At 43.6% G+C, this 20,611-nt stretch overlaps 1 protein-coding gene across 7 annotated transcripts in view; it reads left to right on the forward strand.

The window, feature by feature from the left end:
* Nucleotides 1–1,908: 1,908 nt before the first annotated feature.
* ENPP2 (ectonucleotide pyrophosphatase/phosphodiesterase 2) overlaps nucleotides 1,909–20,611 on the forward strand; it is a 107,973-nt gene continuing 89,270 nt past the window's right edge. For 5 of the 7 annotated variants that reach the window (XM_067711407.1, XM_067711409.1, XM_067711408.1 and 2 more), the window contains exon 1: nucleotides 2,457–2,591. In XM_067711407.1, the coding sequence (XP_067567508.1) occupies nucleotides 2,472–2,591 (120 nt within the window). In that variant the 5' untranslated portion in view covers nucleotides 2,457–2,471. Of the gene's footprint in view, nucleotides 2,374–2,456; nucleotides 2,592–6,613; nucleotides 6,730–20,611 lie in introns of those variants that run through there. The other 2 variants (XM_067711413.1, XM_067711412.1) reach the window with 2 other exon arrangements.

The raw sequence follows: 20,611 nt of genomic DNA on the forward strand, positions 1-20,611 counted from the left end.
AGCACACACAGGTGGTGGTGCCAGTGGACACGGTGTGTGATGCTGTGTAGCTCTAGCAGACCGTTACATCGTGGCTGAGGGTTTGCAGATGGTATATGGCAGTGGTTGGACCAGGAAATGAACAAACTGAGGTGGAAGGAGAGTAAGATCGAAACCGACATTAAAGTCTAGGCTAGGACATAAAGGAAGGAAGTAATGTCGAGAAGGAGGAACAAAGTGGAAAGAATAAAGGACAAACTCTAATGAGTCAAAAGCCAAAAACGTATAATGGGGAGAAGGGAATGAGCTGGAAGGAAGGGAGTTCCTATTCCATGGTAGCTGCTGCACACATTAAAGCATCAATACTTTAAAAGACAACAGTAGCTACCTGTTGCTGAGCACGACTGTATGTCAGAAGAAAGGCAAGGGGTTTTACCTACATAATTTCATTTAATTCTCATAGCATGTACCATAATCCCCATTTCACTGCTGAGAAAACTGAGGCTTACTGAGGTTAAATATATTGCTCGCATTTTTTTTTTTTTCGGCCATGGCTCACGGGCCCAGCCACTCCGCGGCATGTGGGATCTTCCCGGATCAGGGCACGAACCCGTGTCCCCTACATCGGCAGGCGGACTCTCAACCACTGCGCCACCAGGGAAGCCCGCTCGCATTTTTGTAGCTAGGAAGAAGAAGAAACTGCATCTGTCTGATGAAGCCAATGCCCATAACCACCAAGCCAGGTTGATATATATATTCTTCTTGTTGTAGAACAGCATAGGACTCCTGCATCCTTTTCTTATGAGCTGGTAACGCGGAGCCAGTTATATTAACCCATTGGGCTCCGCAGGATGAAGTCCAAATTCCCTCAGGTGACACAGGAGGCTGGTCAGAGTCCAAACCCACACCCTCCTATCTAGACACTGCCTCCCACACCCTCCGCTCTTGTCTGCAGGAACTATTTTCAGTTTGCCAAAGGCATCAGGACAGCTTTTGGACATGATGTTGTATGAGTCAGTGATGTGCTTCTTCCTCTTCTCCTCCTGGCTGACTCCTTCCAGTCCTGCCAGGCTGAGTGTGAGTATCACGAAAAAATGAGGGTGATGCCATTGGCCAGACCAGACATCTCTGGAGCATCTCCGCAGACCCCCATCACAGCTCTCCTTTTCACACTAAAATCAGGGAGGCTGCCTCCTTGTTCACGGGGGCTTTCTTTACAATCCCACAGCCTCTTCCCCTTCTATTTAGCATTGTGCCATCTGGAAGGACCCAGAAAAAGGAGGGAAAAAGGCTCTGGTCATGACTAGTGACAGACTCTCGTAGCAGCCTCAGGAATCCCTAGACTTGCACCAGAACCTCAGAGTTGCCAGTCTGGTTCCTATAGCATTCTTTTAGCAGCTGGTAAAGAGAAAAAATTAGACCATAAAGAAACGTGGTCCATGAACTCAAGATATCTGTGGATATCCTTAACCAAAACAGCTATTATTTTAAAACACTTTCTAACGCTTTTATAATCCAAACATTAAAATGTTCTATAGTTACTCTTGCTGTGTATTATGCATTATGACATGTGCTTACGTGTTATAATTAAGTTACTGGGGTGGGTCACCCAGCAGGGAGGTGGGTGGTTTGTGGATGCGGACAGGATGTGATTGAGAAGACTCAGATTTCACTTTCTGGTTGGGTGATGGGGCAAATGTCTTATTTTTCTGGAGCTTCTTTTTCTTTATGTGTAAAATGGTAGTAATAGGAGAGTCTTCCTGGCATTGTTTGGGAGGCCAAGTGACAGCATGATTGTCACAAGCCCTTTGTCAATTGTAGCATGCTTTAGGGGAAAAAATGGGGGTATTATTTTCCAGAGTGTTAGAGGAATTTATACAACATACTTCTCGCGTTTAACCTGGGAATGCTAATTCAGGGAACTCATCAACAACACGGCAGGAAACTTCGGCAGCAAAATCCTTTCGGAAACCCCGGATAAAGAATCCGGCAGAATGAGGGAGAAATGGCAAATCAAACCTCGCTGAGAGTCTCCTTGAAAGATTACGGGATGAAAAATTAACTTGGCACTGTTGGGGGTGGGAATGCGGACGGCTGCCCTGGATGCCCGGTCTTCAGCCTCCGGTCACTTTCCTTCCCCAAAGCCATTTTAGTCAAAGGTCATGTGTGAGTCTTGTCAAAGGCCAGCTTCCAATGGAATCATTGTCCCCCGGGACAGCGGCCCCCTGACTACATCTGCATTGGAGAAATCCCAAAAGCAAACGGCCCAGTGCAAACAAGAGCAGCCCGAGGCAGCCGTCCCGGGGCAGAGCTCACAGCAGAGGCCGCGTCCGCAGCGCCCGGGTCGGAGCAGGCGCCCAGACGCCCGCAGCAATGAGCCGCCGCGCCGAGCGGGTACGGTAGGCGCCTCCCTCTCCCCGTCCTCCATTGCTTGGGCTCCCGGGTCCCAGCTGCTGTTCTGTCAGCCGAGAAACCTTGCAAAGGGCCTCCGGATGTGCCGGAAAGCGGTCCCCGTTGGGCTGCGTTCCCGTGCACTCAGCTGCAGCGATTTCCAGGCGCGCGAGATGCAGAGCGGAACTCATTTCGAGCTTTGGTTGCCAGGGAATGTTTGGGTTTGTAAATATGTATCTCGTTTCTGGAAACCCAGCCGGTAGTCCCTGCAGAGAGGGGCCGCGGACGAGTCTCCGGTCACCGCGGCTGGAACCTGTGCCAAGTGGGAGCTCCCCTGGGCGCAGCGGGTCTCGGGGTTCGGGGAGCTCGGTCCTCCGGGGCCGCGAGAGGGCTCGGCGTTTGGTGGATTACCTGTTGGACCAGGGCTTTGCGGAGAGGATAGGGATTTTTAAAGTCATCTGCTTCTGTAATGTGCTGTGGGATCCCACACTTGACTCCAAAGGCAACAGACATCTCGCAGATGGAGGGAGCCCGTTCCACATGGCCGGGTCCCCTCGGGGGCTCCACAAAGGGAAGGTGTTGCCCGGCGTGCACACAGCCGGCGGCGGCACAGCCAGCCCCTCGGCCCTTTGTACTTCACTATTTGAACAAGCTGACTTTCAAATGAATCTGGCTCGGTTTTGGAGAAGAGTTGAGGGAACCCGGAGTCTCAGCTGAGCAGGGGTGCTTCTGATCCGGACTTGGAAATCTCGCAGGGCAAATACGGCAGGTGGGGAGGGTCGGAAGGGGCAGCCGGCGTTCAGGTGCGAGCGGTGGGTCCAAGGCTTTCGATGGCTGTCCTGCTACACACTCTGGTTTCATTTTAACAGGTTCAGCCCCGAACCGAGCCGCTTCTCACTGATAAAGGCAATGAAAACAAAAGCCTTTCTAGCGCTCAGCAGGACGCAGAGAGGGAAGCCGGTTCTGGCATTTGTTTATGAATTTTTCACCCAGCCAGGTCTGCCGGGAATAGGACGTCTTCCTCACTTCAGTCAATCGATGTTTGTTGAGTTTCTGCACTTCCTCTCTAGCTGAAAATTTTTTTCTCCTTTACCTTCCCACCAAACGTTTTTTATTTAAATAAACAAATTTATTTAATTTTTGGCTGTGTTGGGTCTTGGTTGCTGCACTCAGGATTTCTCTAGTTGCAGCGAGCCGGGGCTACTCTTCGTCGTGGTGCCCGCGATGCGGGCTTCAGTAGTTGTGGTTCGCAGGCTCTAGACCACAGGCTCAATAGTTGCTCTGCGGCATGTGGGATCTTCCCGGACCAGGGCTTGAACCGGTGTCCCCTGCTTTGGCAGGCGGATTCTTAACCACTGAGCCACCAGGGAAGTCTGCCCCACCAAACTTCTTGAACGAGTGGGTGACATTCACCATCTCAATGCCCCCACTACCCAGTAACTTGCTCATCCACAGTCAATGGCTTCTGCCCTCCCTTCTGAAGACAAACCTTGGCCAGGGCCACCAGAGAACTCTTGGGAGCTAAGCCAGAGAGTGTGTTGTGTTCAACCTCCCCCAAGTCTTCTCTGTGTCATTTTGAACTGTTGGCCATCCCCCACACCATCCCTCTCTTTCTTTCTTTCTTTTTTTTTATTAAACTCTGTCCTGGATTCTTTGATACCACACTTCCCTGGTTTTCCTCTGACCTTCTGAGTTTCACTTAACGCCTCTAAAGTTCTTCCCTTCATCAGCATTGGTGTGCCCCTGTGTTCCTTGACTCTCTTCCCTTTCCATCCAGTAGTCTCCCTAGGAAACCTCTTCTACCCCCATGGGTTCACCCACTACATACAAATCTATAGCCTATCTAGATATTTCTCCTAAATACCAACCTTTTCTATAGAGCATCTCCACTTTAAGGTGCATCTCCATGGAGCACCTTAAAATCAACATGTTCAAATTGAATTTGTCTTCTCTCATTCTCTCCCAGGCCTGCTCCTCCTTTTCTATTCTCCAGTGCTCAAATGGCATCCCTAATTGTCCAAGCCAGACATGACAGAATCTCATTCCTCTCTTTCATTCATGACACCTAGTCCTATCTGCTCTCCCTGCTTAATGCATTTCATACACATACCTGTGTCTCCAGCTCAGCTTCCACTGTTTTAGTGTAAGTCAGTACCACCCCAAATTTGATTCTGGTCAAAACTTTCTGTTAGTCTCATTTGAGGCCACTACTACCCATCCCCATGGCCCCTGTCTTGTCACCATACTGTATCAAATGGTCTTTCTAAAATGCAATATGATCATGCAGATCTTTTTTGAAACGTCTACTGTGGATTTCTATTTTTTTCCTTTTGAGAATAATGTTGATGTACACAGGTTCTCTGGGACTTGCCTTTCTCTTCCCTTTTATCTCTCATCAGTCACTCCCTCTACACATGTTATGCACATTTTAATACACACTTTATGCATGTTGTATGCAAATTTATGCATATCAAACTATTTACTAAACAAGACTTTCCTCTTTGTCCTTCTGTTAGGTCTAACTTCTATTTTTCCCTAAGGACTCAGCTGAGAGCCACTTTCTCTTGGAGACCGCCCCTCATCCTTCAGAATGGGTGGGTGGCTCTCCCCTTTTTTCCCAGAGCTTCCTCTGTTCCTTCTATCAGAGCATTTACCATTCTTTTTTGCAAGTATCTATTTACTTGTCTGTCCTCCACTGGTCTGTAGACTCCTCGAGGGCCGGCATCAGCTCTGTTTGTCTGAGTATACTTCGAGCCTATAGCCTGGACCCAATGAGGATGCTCAGTAAATTTGTGGGAATTCTTGTACAATTCTTGTCAATGACTATGATCTCCAGGCATTGAATAAGATGAAAGAGATACAATGTATAATACAACATGGTAAAGAATGAAGAATGAAAGTCAACCCTGATTATCAGGAAAAGGTATAGTCTTCCAATTATTTAACAGAAGAAGGGTGTGGACTTTCTGGGTACTTAAGATAATCCCCCAACTCTCCAGGTCTACCAGCTCCCTCTCCCATCCACATCCCAGTGGCTTTCTCCTACTGCTGTCCACATCTATCCCAACCTTGCCCAAGGCTGGGAAAAGCTGCACAAAAAGCTGTTTGCAATTTTGCTTTGGCTTTGTGAAAGCGAGGGAACCGTTTTCAGTATAGTACCTGGCCCAGGAAGAGGTTGAAGACCAAGCTAGGTGGACTTGTAAGAGAGCCTTTTGATAAGCTGATATCAAAGATACAAGCTGGCATCTTTTGATACCAGAAGGAAGGCTCAGAAGGGACCAACAGGTGAGCTCTCTAAGAGCTGCTAGAGAGTGATGGAGGCTACAGATGAAAACATTCAGTTTGATTTTCTAAAGAAATTTGTGCATTTGAAACTCTAGACAGAGGTGAATGATGATGAAGAGAGTTACTTAAACTGCAGATTATTCTTGTTTGGAGCCACAGTCCTCGTGGGACTCAAATGTACATTACTCTCCTCAGAAAAAATGCACAATATACAAACATGGTACTTTCCATAAACTTTCAGGAGGTTCGTACAAGCCTACTCTTGGAACCCCTTGTGTTGTCATGAACCTCGGGTTAGGAATCTTGAATCAAAGAATTCATTCAGGGCTTCCCTGGTGGCCTAGTGGTTGAGAATCTGCCTGCTAATGCAGGGGACACGGGTTCGAGCCCTGGTCTGGGAAGATCCCACATGCCACGGAGCAACTAAGCCCGTGCGCCACAACTACTGAGCCTGCGCGTCTGGAGCCTGTGCTCCGCGACAGGAGAGGCCGCGATAGTGAGAGGCCTCCGCACCGCGATGAAGAGTGGCCCCCGCTCGCCACAACTAGAGAAAGCCCTCGTACAGAAACGAAGACCCAACACAGCAAAAATAAATAAATTAATTAATGAACTCCTACCCCCAACATCTTAAAAAAAAAAAAGAATTCATTCATTCAACAGATATTTGGGAGAGTAGGTGGTGATTAATAGGAACCCACGTAAGTCCAATAATGCATATTCTCTCTTTTAGAGGATCTCAGTGTAATGTGTGGTATTGAGTTTGGAGTCACAGGACTTGGGCTCATGTCCCTGCTTTGGCACTTGCTCGTTGTGTGACTTTCTCTCTGAATGATAGTTTTAGCATCTATTAAAAAGGATAGTAGGTGTTGGAAATGGTGACTAAAATAAAGTTTGTGAAAATACCTGGAACATGGTTATACTCACTTAACATTAATCAATTCAAAAACCTTGGTTTTAGGAAGGGCCCAGATCCTGTGATATTCTTCTGGATTAGAAGCATGCACGTGGGCCGGATTAATGACTGGATGCGTTTACTAAAGAATAGCTGATTGACAGATGGACGTCTTTAGGATGGTATGCTACTGGGGTCCATCTTCATTCCTGTTTTATTCAATATTCTTAACATCCATGAAGGCATAGCACACTGATCACATTTGCTCAGAGAAAAGGCATAAGGATTAGGAGTCCAGAAGTTATCAGTTAGTTGTAGCATACTTTGACTTTTTATTTTTAGAAGCAGTGTGCAAAAATAGATATAAAATATATCATGCATGGCTGCCAAAAATCAATTGCAAATTATTGGGTGTGTGTGACAGAGAGAGAGAGAGAGAGAGAGAGAGAGAGAGAGAGAAAAGAGGGAAAGTTAAAGACAGAAGTGGTGGCTTCATGTAGTTAAGGTTTAGGGATTTAAACTGACAATAAATCAACCATGAGATGTTTCTTCTAAAATAATGTTAGGGGGCTTCTCTGGTGGCGCAGTGGTTGAGAATCCGCCTGCTAATGCAGGGGACACGGGTTCAAACCCTGGTCCGGGAAGATCCCACATGCCGCGGAGCAACTAGGCCCGTGAGCCACAACTACTGAGCCTGCACGTCTGGAGCCTGAGCTCCACAACGAGAGGCCGCGATAGTGAGAGGCCCGCACACCGCGATGAAGAGTGGCCCCCGCTTGCCATAACTAGAGAAAGCCCTAGCACAGAAATGAAGACGCAACACAGCAAAAATAAATTAATTCATTAATAAACTCCTACCCACAACATCTTCTTTAAAAAAATAAATAAATAAAATAAAATAATGTTAGGTTTTATTAAAAGAGGTATGGTGTATAGCACATGGAAAACAATAGACCTTCTAATCTGTATTATGCAGACCACATTTAGAACAATTGTACCTGGTTCTGGGTGCTACACATTAACACATTTTTTGAGCACATACATATATATACACACACACACACACACACGTGCGCATACACACACGCACACACACGTGCATACTATTTGCCAATCAATGTGCTAGACACTTATGACAACAGTGCTGAAAAGAGCAGACCTGCTCTCAGAGTTCACAATATAGCAAAGGTGTTAGATGAATAAGCAGGTGATTTTAATTAAATGTTTTACTTGTATAATAGGGGAAGCTTAGGTCCCTGAGGAACCACTTAAGAAGGGGTTTTTAATCCAGACTTAATGGAATTGGGGTAGACTTTCCGGAGGCAGTGATGTTTAAATTGAAACCCAAAAGCTGAGTAGGGGTTATCAAGGCGCAGGTGGTATAGGGAAGAGGGTTCCAAGTGCAGGTGACAGTAACTTCCATAGGGCAAAAGTCATGTGCAAGGAACTGAGAGAAGGGATACACACACAGAGGAGAGGGGATGAGGGAGATGAGACTAGAGTGGTGGTCGGGGATAGAACTTCATGCTCTGAAGCCGTAATCGATCCTGAGAAGAACAGGGAGCCATTGAAGGTCGTAAGCACAGCAGGGTCACAATCAGTTTTGTGTTTTGGAAAGGTCAATATGGACAAAGCGTTGGAGGGATGGTCAATGAGAGAGAGAGAAAGAGAGAGAGAGAGAGAGGGAGAGAAACGACATAGGAGGAGTTATTATAGTATAAGCAGGAAGGGATGGTGGCTCCAACAAAGATGGTAGCAGGGAGATGACAAGAGAGGAACATTTTAAAAGCTAATTAAGAGACACAAAGCAAATAGTGACAGGGCTTCCCTGGTGGCGCAGTGGTTGAGAGTCTGCCTGCCAATGCAGGGGACACGGGTTCGTGCCCCGGTCCGGGAGGATCCCACATACCGCGGAGCGGCTGGGCCCGTGAGCCATGGCCGCTGGGCCTGCACGTCAGGAGCCTGTGCTCCGCAACGGGAGAGGCCACGGCAGTCAGAGGCCCGCGTGCCACACACACAAAAAAGAAAAAAAAGCAAATAGTGACAAACTTCAGGGATGCTGTAGGAAGGATGTCTGTAGGACATTTAACCTGCAAAGGAGAAAGTCTAGAGAGCTATAGTATCTGTCTTTACATCTTTCACTCTCCATGGGAAGAGAGATTAGTATTGTGCTTTTCTCTCTGAGATGGCAGTGCTGGGCCAAATGGGTGGGAGATACAGGGAGATAAATTTCAGCTCAATACAATGAAGAATTTTCTAACAGAGCTGTTCCAAGGCAATGCATTCTTTGTCACAGAGATATTTAAACAAAGGCTTAATAAATATGCTTGGAAATTTTGGACAGGCAGGGATGGGGTGGCCAAGCTGGAGGGCATTGACATTTCCTTTCAACCCCAGGATTCCAAGACTGTGTGTATGAAGTTCAAATATCTTACTTAGGCTGGCACTTAAGGCTCACTGTGACCCAGCCCTTTGTAGGGAAGTCTTATGTCCCGGTTTCCCTGTATAATCCTAGTGCATGCCTGGTGTCTCCTAGTAGCTATTATGAGCACTCAACGTTCACTCTCAAAAGGTCCTAGTTTGAACAATAAATTTTATGATCATCCATCCCTTGACTTAATGTTCCTGCCTCATGCCCTGGCATTCTGTGAGAAACCTTACAAACAACTCATACTGAAGTTTTTGTTACTCCCGGAGGAAACCTGGCATTTTGCTGCCTGTTTGTTTACTTAGGCCGTTTCCTATGTCAGGAATACTCCTCCTCTGTGCATTCTGCATCCTTCATTGAGAATATACTTTTTCATCAAGGCCTTTTTATAACACCATGGGTTGCATTAAAGTGCTAATTACATAATTATTTTTATAAATATTTGATCTCCCCCTATTATCCCCTAGAAGTCCAGTACTAAGATCTGTGAAAAATAGTCAGCCAGTGGTATGAATGGTACAATGTGTAAGGCAGTAACGTTTCAGAAGGAAATTCCCATTTATTAGAAAAAGTCATATTTTCATTTTTAAAGTGATTCATGCATTTTGTAGAAAAAGTTTAAATTAAGGAAAGTACCAGGAAGAAACAAAGAATTGTCTACAATCGTAGCACCTATAGATAAGCATGTGAACATTTCAGTGAATATCCCTTCTATATTCTTTTATGCACATGTAGTCTTAAAATTGGAATCATGCATATCCTTCTGTAACCTGCTTTTCACTAAAACATACCAAGTGTGTTACCCCATGTCATTATATATTTTTCAAAAACGTGGTCTTTGGGGGGTGGTGAATTGTGTTCCATTCTGTAGCTGTCTCATGCTTTGTTTAACTAACTTCTGGTGGACATCAGGTTGTTTCTATCTTTTGATGTTACAAATAATGCTTTGATGACCCTCTGAGACATACATCCATGTACCCATATATCCATCTGTATGGGACATTTACATTTTCTAAAATTGCAAGATAGTTGACCAAAAACTGATATTGAGTTGCTAAGAAAGCATGAGTTTAAAAAAGGTCTAATTTTACTTTAAAAACTTCACTATTATTCTATGTTATATAAATCTATTATATATGAGATATTATGTGCATGTGTGTGTGTGTGTGTCTCCACTTATTAATTCTCTAATTTCATGAAGGTATCTGATTTGAAAATGTATCAACAATCTGTGGGCTTGATGCAGAAGTGAGAGATAACAAGTGAATACATTTCTTGATCAATGAATTGAGCTTGAAATCTAAAAACTTCAGTGACTGTATCAGGGTGACAAATTTTTGTTTCCAAGCTAAATATAAGGAAAAGTGATGACATGTATGTTGCAGGATAAAGAGAATTCTCTGAAAAGAGAGACACTGCCTAATGTTCTGGTGTCTGGAGGAGATATGTGGCCATGGCCTTAGATCTTTATTCTAAAGTAAATAATTCATCTTCTTAGACACTCAAGGAGCAGGTAGGTCTCCACTGTAGAGTGAAATGTTTCATCTGAGAAGCAGGCCTTGGTTGGGAGACACTGTGAATCAGTTTGGTGACTTTTTAACAAAATAAATGAAAGATCTTGTCATGGGTTGATTTGTATCTATCTGCCACTCCTTGAAGTCCTAACCCCCAATACCTTTAAATGCGATCTTATTTGGAGATAAGTTCCATATTAGTCAGGGTTCTCCAGAGAAACAGGATCAATAGGATATACACTTGACCCTTGAACAGCACAGGTTTGAACTGTGTGAGTCCACTTATACATGGATTTTTTTTCAATAAATATGTACTACATTTCTACTCAGTCTGAAGCTGGTTGAATCCATAGGTGCGGAACTGTGGGTACAGAAGTCTGACTATAAAGTTATACACGGGTTTTTGACTGCTCTGAGGGTCAGCACCCAACCTTGAGTTGTTCAAGGGTCAACTATATACATATATCTATGTATATATGTGTTGGCTCACATGAGTATGGAGGCTGAGAGGACCATTGATGTGTTGTCTTCAAGCTGGAGAACCAGGAAAACTGGTGGTGTAATTCACTTTGAGTCGAAAGAATTGCGGGGTTAGTGGTGTAAGTCCCAGTCTGAGTCCAAAGGTTTGAGAATCAGGAGCACTGATACTGAGGGCAGAAGGAGATGGATGTCCCAACTCAAGCAAAGAGAGAAAATTCACTCTTCCTCTATCTTTTTGTTCGATTCAAGCCCTCAGTGGGATGGATGGTGCTCACCAGCCTCGTTAAGGGTGATTTTTAAAAAAAATTTATTTATTTTATTTACTTTCCTCATTTTTTTGGATGCGTCGGGACTTAGTTGCGGCACATGGGATCTTTGTTGAGGCACATGGGATCTTCTGTTACGGCGCACAGTCTCTTCGTTGTGGTGCACAGGCTTCTCTCTAGTGGCGTGCGGGTTTTCTCTCTCTAGTTGTGGCGACTTGTAGTTTGCGGCACATGGGCTGTCTCATTGAGGTGTGTGAGCTCAATAGTTGTGGCGGGCAGGCTTAGTTGCCCCGCGGCATGTGGGATCTCAGTTCCCTGACCAGGGATGGAACACGTATCCTCTGCATTGGAAGGTGGATTGTTTACCACTGGACCACCAGGGAAGTCCCGAGGGTGATCTTCTTTACTCAATCAATTCAAATGCTAGTCGCTTCCAGAAACACCCCGCAGACACCCCCAGAAATGTTTTGGCAGCTATAGGGGCATCACTTAGCCCAAACACATCGACACATAACAATTAACCATCATAGGGTCTTTACAGAGATAATCAAAGTAGAGTGAGGTCATCAGGGTGGGCCCTAATCCAATAGGACTGGTGTCCTTATAAAAAGGGGAAATTCAACACAGAGACATGGAAGAAGATGATGGGAAGAGACACAGAGAGAAGATGGCCATCTACAAAGCCAAAGAAAAGGGGCCTGGAACAGATCCCTCCCTCACAGCCCTCAGAAGGAACCAACCCTTCTGACACCTTGATTTTGGACATCTAAGCCTCCAGCACTGAGAGTCAGTACATTTCTGTTATTTAAGCCATCCAGTTTGTGATACTTTCTTATGGCTTAATACAGATTTGAATTAATATAGATTTCATAAGAGCATAATCCCCTTAGCATGGCTTCAGCTGGTAACAATACAACATTATTTTGCTCTTTGGTAACCAGAGATTATGGTGTTGTCCCTAGGAATGACAGCTGACGATATATTGCTGTTTCAGACAGCAAATATTTTCATTACCGTGATCTCCTTTGACCCTGATCAAAGCCTAAGAGATGGGCATTCTTACATCTCTGTAACAATGCCCATTAGGGATAGGAAACAGAGGCTCAGAGAGACTAAGTGAATTATTCAAAGTTGCAAAGCTTGGAAGAGGTAGACCTGAAACTCAGATATTGGCTTCTGGATACTAAATACCACACTAGTTTAATGAAAACACAATGCTTTTCACCTTCATGGACATGTCAAATGTCATCTTCCTTCTTTAAAATTTGAAAGACACGTTTGTGGCATGCTGAGCCAGATTTTTCGTGGTTTTTTTTTCCCCCCTAAATCCCCTGAGAATGATTTTATAATCCTACTTGTTGGAAGATCTCTGATTGGCTGAAGGCACCTACTCCATCCACGTCCTCGTTATCAAATATTTATCAGGAATTTAGGCACCGTGTTTATGTGCACAGAATATTTCTTCTCCACACAGAAGCTTTGTTTACTGACAAAATGGGCTTTCTCAGGACACGGTTTGATTACTGACAAATCCAACTGCGAAACTTTGGATGTGTTGGATATAATTGAGTTTTTCCATCATTAATTCTGCTCAGATATTAATTCAACATAGTGACATGAGGGGCGCCAAGCAATTTCCAGGAAGCTGCTTGACTTTAATCAGCAGGAACAAATGCAAGATTATTGCACTTTTTCCTTGGGTGACCTAAGCTTGTTCTTGGCACCCGTGAACACAGAGCGCTGGTTGTCTCATAGTGTTTCAGTGGCTTCTACCCAGGGGACTTATTAGTTTTGAACCTTAGGGATAATTCCATAAGAATGTAATTCTTTCCCTCCCTGAAAGAACAAACTGTTGCTTGTGTTGGGCTATTCTTGTTATGTGATAAAACCAGTGGTTCCCAAATTGTGGAATCACAGAGATCTGTAGGTAGGGTCGTCAGATTTAGGAAAAAACGGGCAAGGGAACCAAAATACACAACAACAGTAAAACCTCCAGGATGCCCCAGTTTAACTTCAATGGCAAATAAACAAGAAATACTTCTATAGTATAATTATGTCCCCGATATTGAAAATACTAAAAAAAGTATTGTCTCTGGCAACCCTACCTATAAGGTTATATTGGGGGTAGAGTGTTGATAATTTGTCAATATTTCAAAAGTTATGAAAATTATACGTTTACACAAGTAAGACTTCAGAGGTTCCTGAAAATGTTAAATTTCCTTGATTTTGGTTGGGATTTTTTGGACCCAACTTGAAAGCACTGTCATCTCACGCTGAAACCATAATTTTATTACCGTTTTTGATGACTTGTGTTCCAGGGATCATGCAAAGCACATGCATTATCTCATGTAATCCTCAAAATCAGAGGTCGGAGGACTATAGCCTGCAGGCCAGATCCGGTCACTGCCTATCTTGTAAATAAAATTTTGTTGAAACGCAGCCACCTCGTTTGTTTCTGTATAGTTTGTGGCTGCTTTCATGCTCCAACAGCAAGTGTGTAGCTGTGATAGGAGATTGTTGTATGGCTCACAAGACCTGAAATACTTATTATTTGGCCCCTTGCAAGCAAAGTTTGCCTACACTTGCTCAAACCCACCCTTTGAAGGAGTTACCTATATTCCCATTTTTAGAATGAAAACATGAAGGCCCACAGAGTTTAAAAAACTGGGTAAGTTCTCACAGCTCTTAGAGTTCAAACTAAGGTCTGTTGAATTCCAAAACTTCTGACTACAGCTGACCCTAAGGCTGATAGTCAATTACATTTATCCTAAATGGGTTTAATAATGGAGAAACTGATTTCTGATTAAATACTGTCCATCCCGAAGATGAGGCAGAAGGAATGGGGTCGTGGTTAGGCACCCAGGCTCTGGAGCCACAATGCTTAAGCCCCAGCTCTACTGCTTAATTTCTCTGTATCTCAGTTTCCACCCTTGTGAATTGCAGATGATAATAATTCCTATATGTATGATTGTTACTGGGGTTAAGTGAGACAATGTCTAAAAAAACGGGAAGAGCAAAAAAAACAAAAAAACAAAACGGGAAGAGCATTTGCCTAGTGGTCCACTAGGCATTTATTATTTTTATTTCAAATGACTATTTCAAAGCAAGGGTAAAATAAAGAGTTTGGAAAAGTTGGGAACATCTGCCATGGTTGATTGACAGAACAGTTCAGGCAGGAAGCTCAGAGAGCACAGCCGCCCCTACTTGTCAGATCTCAGCACGGAAAGATGCTTGTCTGGCTTCTTTATACAGGCATATCTCATTTTATTTGCTTCACTGTGCTTCGCAGATACTGTCTTCCGTTTTTCTTTACAGACTAAATGTTTGTAGCAACCCTGCATGGAACAAGTGAATGGGCACCACTTCTCCAGCAGCAATGGCTCACTTTGTGTCTCTGTCACATTTTGGTGATTCTTGCAATAGTCCAGACTTTTTAATTGTTATTATATTTGTTATGTGATCTGTGATCAGTGATCTTTGATGTGACTATTGCAAAAAGATTGCGACTTGCTGATGGCTCAGACAACAGTTAGCATTTTTTAGCAATAATGTATTTTTAAATTAAGTTATGTGCACTGATTTTTAGACACAATGCTATTGCACACTTAACAGACTACAGGATAGTGTAAACATCATTTTTATATGCACTGGGAAACTAAAACATTTGCGTGACTTGCTTTATTGTGGTATTTGATTTATTGCAGTGGTCTGGGACCAAACCCGTAATATCTCTGAGGTGAGCTTGTAAGAGATGTCTTTGTTCTGAAAGTGTCTTTTAGTCCTTGGTTGGCCGTGTTTGCCTTGGGAAGCCGTGCTGTGAGATGTTACAGGATGTTCATCCAGTGCTCACTGGACCTTAAACCCCTTATTACTATTACCTCTGATATTTATAGCCCTAATATCCACCCCCAGTGGCTCCAAATTGACTAAAAATATAGCCAGGCTGCTGGAGAATGACCTTCTTAAATAGCACAAGACAGGCAATTGTCCTCAGAAACACCTCAATCTATAATTTAATCCTTAGGCAAAAACTAGAAAAAAAAATCAGTTTTTACCAGTATTCCTCACCCTCCAAAGCATATTTTGTGTATGGAGTCACTATGAATAAAATCTGTATGTAGACCCTGTTAAATATATTAGAATAGCCTTGATCTTTTGAGGAGACTAGGAGATAAACGTTGTTCCCTGAGAGTGATGGAATTGGATGACTTGAAAAGACTGGAAAAATCTGCAATATTGTGTATAAACCATTCAAGAGCTAAGTCAATATGTAGTCATTAAAAACATGGCCAAGACTCCTAGAGACTTTGCTTTGCAAAAGTGAAGTGGCATGAGCATGCATGGCCATTATCAGCAGGGTTTTGCAATTTCCTAGCGTGCCTGGGGTGCATGGAAACAGGAGCAAAGCAAGTAGCATTATTTTCCTAGGGTTGGCTTAGCCATCCTCTAGGATCTAGAAAATCCTTGAGAACTCTAGCCTTGGAGGTGGAGGGAGAAGCCTCCAGCAACTCTGCTGCCATTTTACAGAGAATAAAGCTGCAGGACAGTTGCCTCATCCCTTTTCTCCTCTGTCTCAATCCTCCACGCTCTGGTTACATTTCCCTTCCTCTCTTGTCACAATCTTCTTCCTTTGTTAATTCATTGAACCAACATTAATTGAATGTCTCTGTGTGCCAGGCACTGTGCCAGACTCTGGGGATAAATGAGAAGAGGCATAGACTTGGTTTCTAATCTCATGGAGTTTACAGTCTAGTGGGAGAGGCACACAGGCCAGGAGTTGTTACCGAGTCTAAGCTCACACTGCTCGCCACACAACAGGCCGATAATGGAGAGACGAGTTGCTGGGGCAAGGAAGAATGACTTTATTCAGAAAGCCAGCCAACCAGGAAGATGGCGAGCTCGTGCCCCAAAGAACTGACTTGCCTGAATTAGAATCCAGGCTCCTTTTTTACTAAAAGGGGAGGGAGTAAAGTCAAACACTTCCTGGTTCCCATCAGCCTCCGGAGGGGATGTGTTCATTTCTTCCTCCCTGTAGTCATTCACAGGTGGACCTGGTCAGGATGTTTCCTGTGAGCTAAACAAAGGTATTTTAGCTTAATGCTCATTACCTGGGAAGCAGGGTTCCCAGAGATGGGCCATTATCTATAATTTAAGCTTATAGGCAACATCCCTTTAGTGATTAACTTGTGATAGAATACGAAGGTTCTTCTCTATTACAGTTAGAGTAAGTATTGTAAGGCGTAAAGATTGGGGAGAAAGAGAATAATGACGTGTGTGTGTGTGTGTGTGTGTGTGTGTGTGTGTGTGTGTGTGTGTATGTATGTGTGTATGTGTGTGTGTGTGAAGGGTGTGGATGGGGTCAGGAAGGCCTTTCTCTGAGCTGAGAACTGAAGGCTCAGTGAGAGCAGAAAAATCTGTTGAGTTGTTTCCAGACACAGCCAGCTAGTGAACAGTAGCCCTGAAGTTTGAACCTAGGTTTGCCTGACTTTGAGAATTCTCCACTCTTCACTAAATCTTAACCCAGAAAGAATTATACTTGCTCCCAAAATGTTTACATTTAGCTGTGTTGTCCTCCCATGAAGCAACTTGAACAACAGTAAGGAGAGAAATCATTCATCCTTCACCCCATCTGATCATTCACCATGGGCTAGCCACGATGTGTATGCAAGTGCAGAGCACAGCTGTGACCAACGCCAAGGAATGTTGAGGAAAGCATTGTTAGCCCGGACTTGGGGTGATGCGGCCAGAGTCCGCATGCTCTTCAAATGCATCACAATGCCCTCTTTACTCCAAAGGATCCTGGCCCTCATTAAAATGCAAGGCATGTGCATCCCACTTGCTTATTCCTTTCATTCCTAGACAAACACAAGTCTAATAAAGAGGCAAACAAGTGTGTCCAGGTCATAAGTCCACTTGGGAAAATGGGTATTTTGGGGAGGTTAGACTAATGCTAGCAGGTTGCCATTGCATTGTGAACTCTGAATGTCATTTGGCACTCTGGGGTTCAAGGGTAATATTGCCTGCAGTACTAATTACACACTGCAACTCACTGCCAAGGGAGGTTGAGGAGGTCTGAATGTTAGAATTGGCAGCCATATTTCTTGGGTATTTAGAGTTCTGTTTGGGGAATGTGGCTGGTCCAGATGGAGGAAGTTCAACACTTTCTATGCCAGATGTTGTGGAACTTTCAGGAGATGATGGAGAGGCAATCCCTGTCCTCAAGGAACTTTCAGTTTAGTAGGAAGAATTTCTGACAAAACAAACTCAACCCAGGAGGCAAGGTGTGGTGAAAAAATCAGGAATTTGAACCATTCAGTTTGGGTTTTCTCCACCATTACCTTGTAGTCTTGAGGAAATTATTTAACCTTTCTGAGTCTTGGTTTCTTCATTCATAAAATGGGGTTTTATAACTACTTCATGCCATTGTATAACTACCTTAATAGATGGTGACTAGTAATCACTGTTGCTGTATTTATTACTGTTAGTATCAGAATATGGCAAATTCTGCTCTAACACTGAGTGACTTTGGGCAAACTATTCAAATCTTCGTCTGTAAAATAGGATAATTCTAATGGCCTTATGTGTGTAGTTCAAGAGCTAACTGCATTCTCTCATCACTCTTACCATCCTTTTTTATTCTTTATTTGTAGCTCTTATCACTCATTGACATATTTGTATATTTTATGTCTTTTTCCATCCAAAACAATGTAAGCTCTGGCAAGAATCTGGCTGCTTCTGTTAATTGCTGGTGTCATTTGTGCCTAAATACAATGCCTGGAACATAATATGCTCTCAATAAAATATTTACTGTGTAAATGGATGAGCAAGTGAATGAATGCTAACTCCTAGGTTAAATATTTAGCCAGTTGTCGGCTCCCAGCACACGGGACCTGTCCTTGTGCTTAGTGTCATTACTAGGGGTGGAATATGGTGCGTGCCAGGCCAGGACCCAATACAGAAAGATTGCTCCCGGCCCTGTCAGGTGGTGATCTTTGTTCTTAGCACTGGCATCTTATCAACTGTGTTGTAGCTGGGAGAAGCAACTGGGTCATTGTCAATAGTAAGGTCACATGAGACTAATTGTAAAAATAAGAGTTTCAGAATTTTTATCAATTCTCAAGAAGAAGGGGAAACAGCTGCAGAAAGGGACGAAAGTCTGGGAAAAGGAGAAAATAGCATCTTTAGCAAAATGTTTTGTCACATGGGACCATAGGCTATAAGTCTCTGACTGAGACTTACCCAGCTCCAACCCTAGAAGGCATGCAAAGCAGCTGCCTCGGCCAGATGACACGAAGATAGTACACTGGTAAAGGGCCCCAGCCTGGAGTTGGTGCCAAAGTGAGAAACTGTCCTTGACAAATTCTGTTCTGTTTCTGAATTGTTAAAGGCACTAGGAAAAGAAACTCTCAACTGCCCTTCAAGTGTGAGATCAGAGGAATTTCTTTTAAAAATAATAAAACAAAATATAGCATAGTGGACTATAGCAAGAAATACTTAGAAGCTGGACTCTGGTTAGGCAGACCCGAGTTTGGAAGCTGGATTCTGGTTAGGCAGACCCGAGTTTGAATGAACTTGTGTGAACTTGAGCAAATTACTCAAACTTCTGTGAGCCTCTGTCAAAAAGAGAAACCAATATGTACTTTGCAAGATTGAGAGAATCCAGTGAGTTCATTCCTGTACAATGTCCGGCAATTCTAGGGGCTCAATAGATGGTAGCTGTTATTGTTAACAATGAACACTACGTGGATTATTTTGCTTAATTCTGCAGTAACCCTATGAGAAGGTAAGGGGATTCTTCCCATTTTACATATGAGGAGATGGAGGTCTAGGGAGGTTTTCTAACTTAGTCAAAGCCACACAGCTAGTGAGCATCTGAGTCAGGACTCTAACCAAGCCTGAGAGCCCAGGATTTTCCTAATTAGCAAGTTGTATAACATCTCTCATAAGAGCAACAGAAGCTTAGCGGGACAACGGAAGGTCCAGGACTTCTGCATTCTCTTGCATAATACTCTAGTGGCAAGCTGGGGTTATCGGATTTCAACTTTTCAGTGGCTCTCTGTTTACAAAGCATTGTAAGAGACCTATAAGGCTGCTAGAGGCGATATAAGGTCAGCTTGTCTTATGCCTGTCTTCTAGATCCATCCAGAAGTAGATTGCTTCATATCTTAAGTCCATCAAATGATTTTGTGAAAGGTGTTCCTCCTTTTCTCAGCCCACTCCTGACAGTGTTCCCTTTAATTAGCATGAATTACATTGTGCATGCCATAGGTATTATATATCTATCTATACCTATCTATATCTATATGTATATTTCCTTCAGGAAATGAAATAGTAAGAACAAGGTGTGTATAGGATCCTTAGCTTTCCTTTGGATTTACTCAGGAAAAATAAAACCAAGTTCTGTTTATTTAATTTAATTGAGTAGCTCTTTGCTGGTCATTATATATAGAGAGAGAACTCAGCTCCCTAAGAGAGTTGTAAGAAGAGAGAAAAATAGTAGAGGCCTAGAGTTGGAAATGACCATAAATGTTGTATAGCCAATCTTCCTTTGAATTTAGATGCTTTATAAGACCAACCTTTTCTTGAATAGTAACCATGAGTTCATTTTTTTTTTTTTTTTTTTTTGAGTTCCTTTTTTATAAGAGAACTCTGGCAGCACGGCTGGCTAGAAAGTTCATTTTATTATGAGACGAAACATGCTTCTCTGTGCCTTCTAGTTTTGCTCAAGGAAGTGCAATGCCCTTCAAATATCTGAGAAAGACAACCACACCCACCTTCTCCCATCATGCATGCAAGGCACCCGGGAGGCATGGTCACAGGTTCCTCAGCCATGGGCCATGAGGGGAGCCCATTAGATGTCCATTCTCTAAATATTAGTCAGAGTGAGCCTTTTGAAACAGAAATCGGATCATGTCACTGCCTGACTCAGATCTCTCCAGTAGCTTCTCAGCACACCCAAAATGAAACATAGAGGCTCACTGGGTGACCTGGGTGGTCCTACATAAACCAGCACCTGATCCAGTTTTTGATGTCCTCTGAAATTGCTCCCCCATCTTTCACTCCACTCCAGCCACACGGGCCTTCCTGAACACACTGAGCTGTCCCTACCTCAGAACCTTCCCACCTGCTATTTCTCCCAAGAGACACCTGGTTCTTCCCTCACTCCATCCAGATTTTTGTTCAGAGGTCATCTCTCCAGAGAGAACTTTGTTGCCACCCAATTGAAAATAACTCCTCCCATTACTCTCTGTTCTCTGCTCTGCTCTGTTTTCCTTATCATTTATTAATTACCTGACATTATTATATTTCTCGCCCACTAGAATGTGAGATCCATGAGGCAGAAGTTTCGTTTTGTTCACTTTGCATTTCCAGTGCT

The sequence above is a fragment of the Pseudorca crassidens genome, chromosome 17 (genome assembly GCF_039906515.1).
Source record: "Pseudorca crassidens isolate mPseCra1 chromosome 17, mPseCra1.hap1, whole genome shotgun sequence".
NCBI lineage: Eukaryota > Metazoa > Chordata > Mammalia > Artiodactyla > Delphinidae > Pseudorca > Pseudorca crassidens.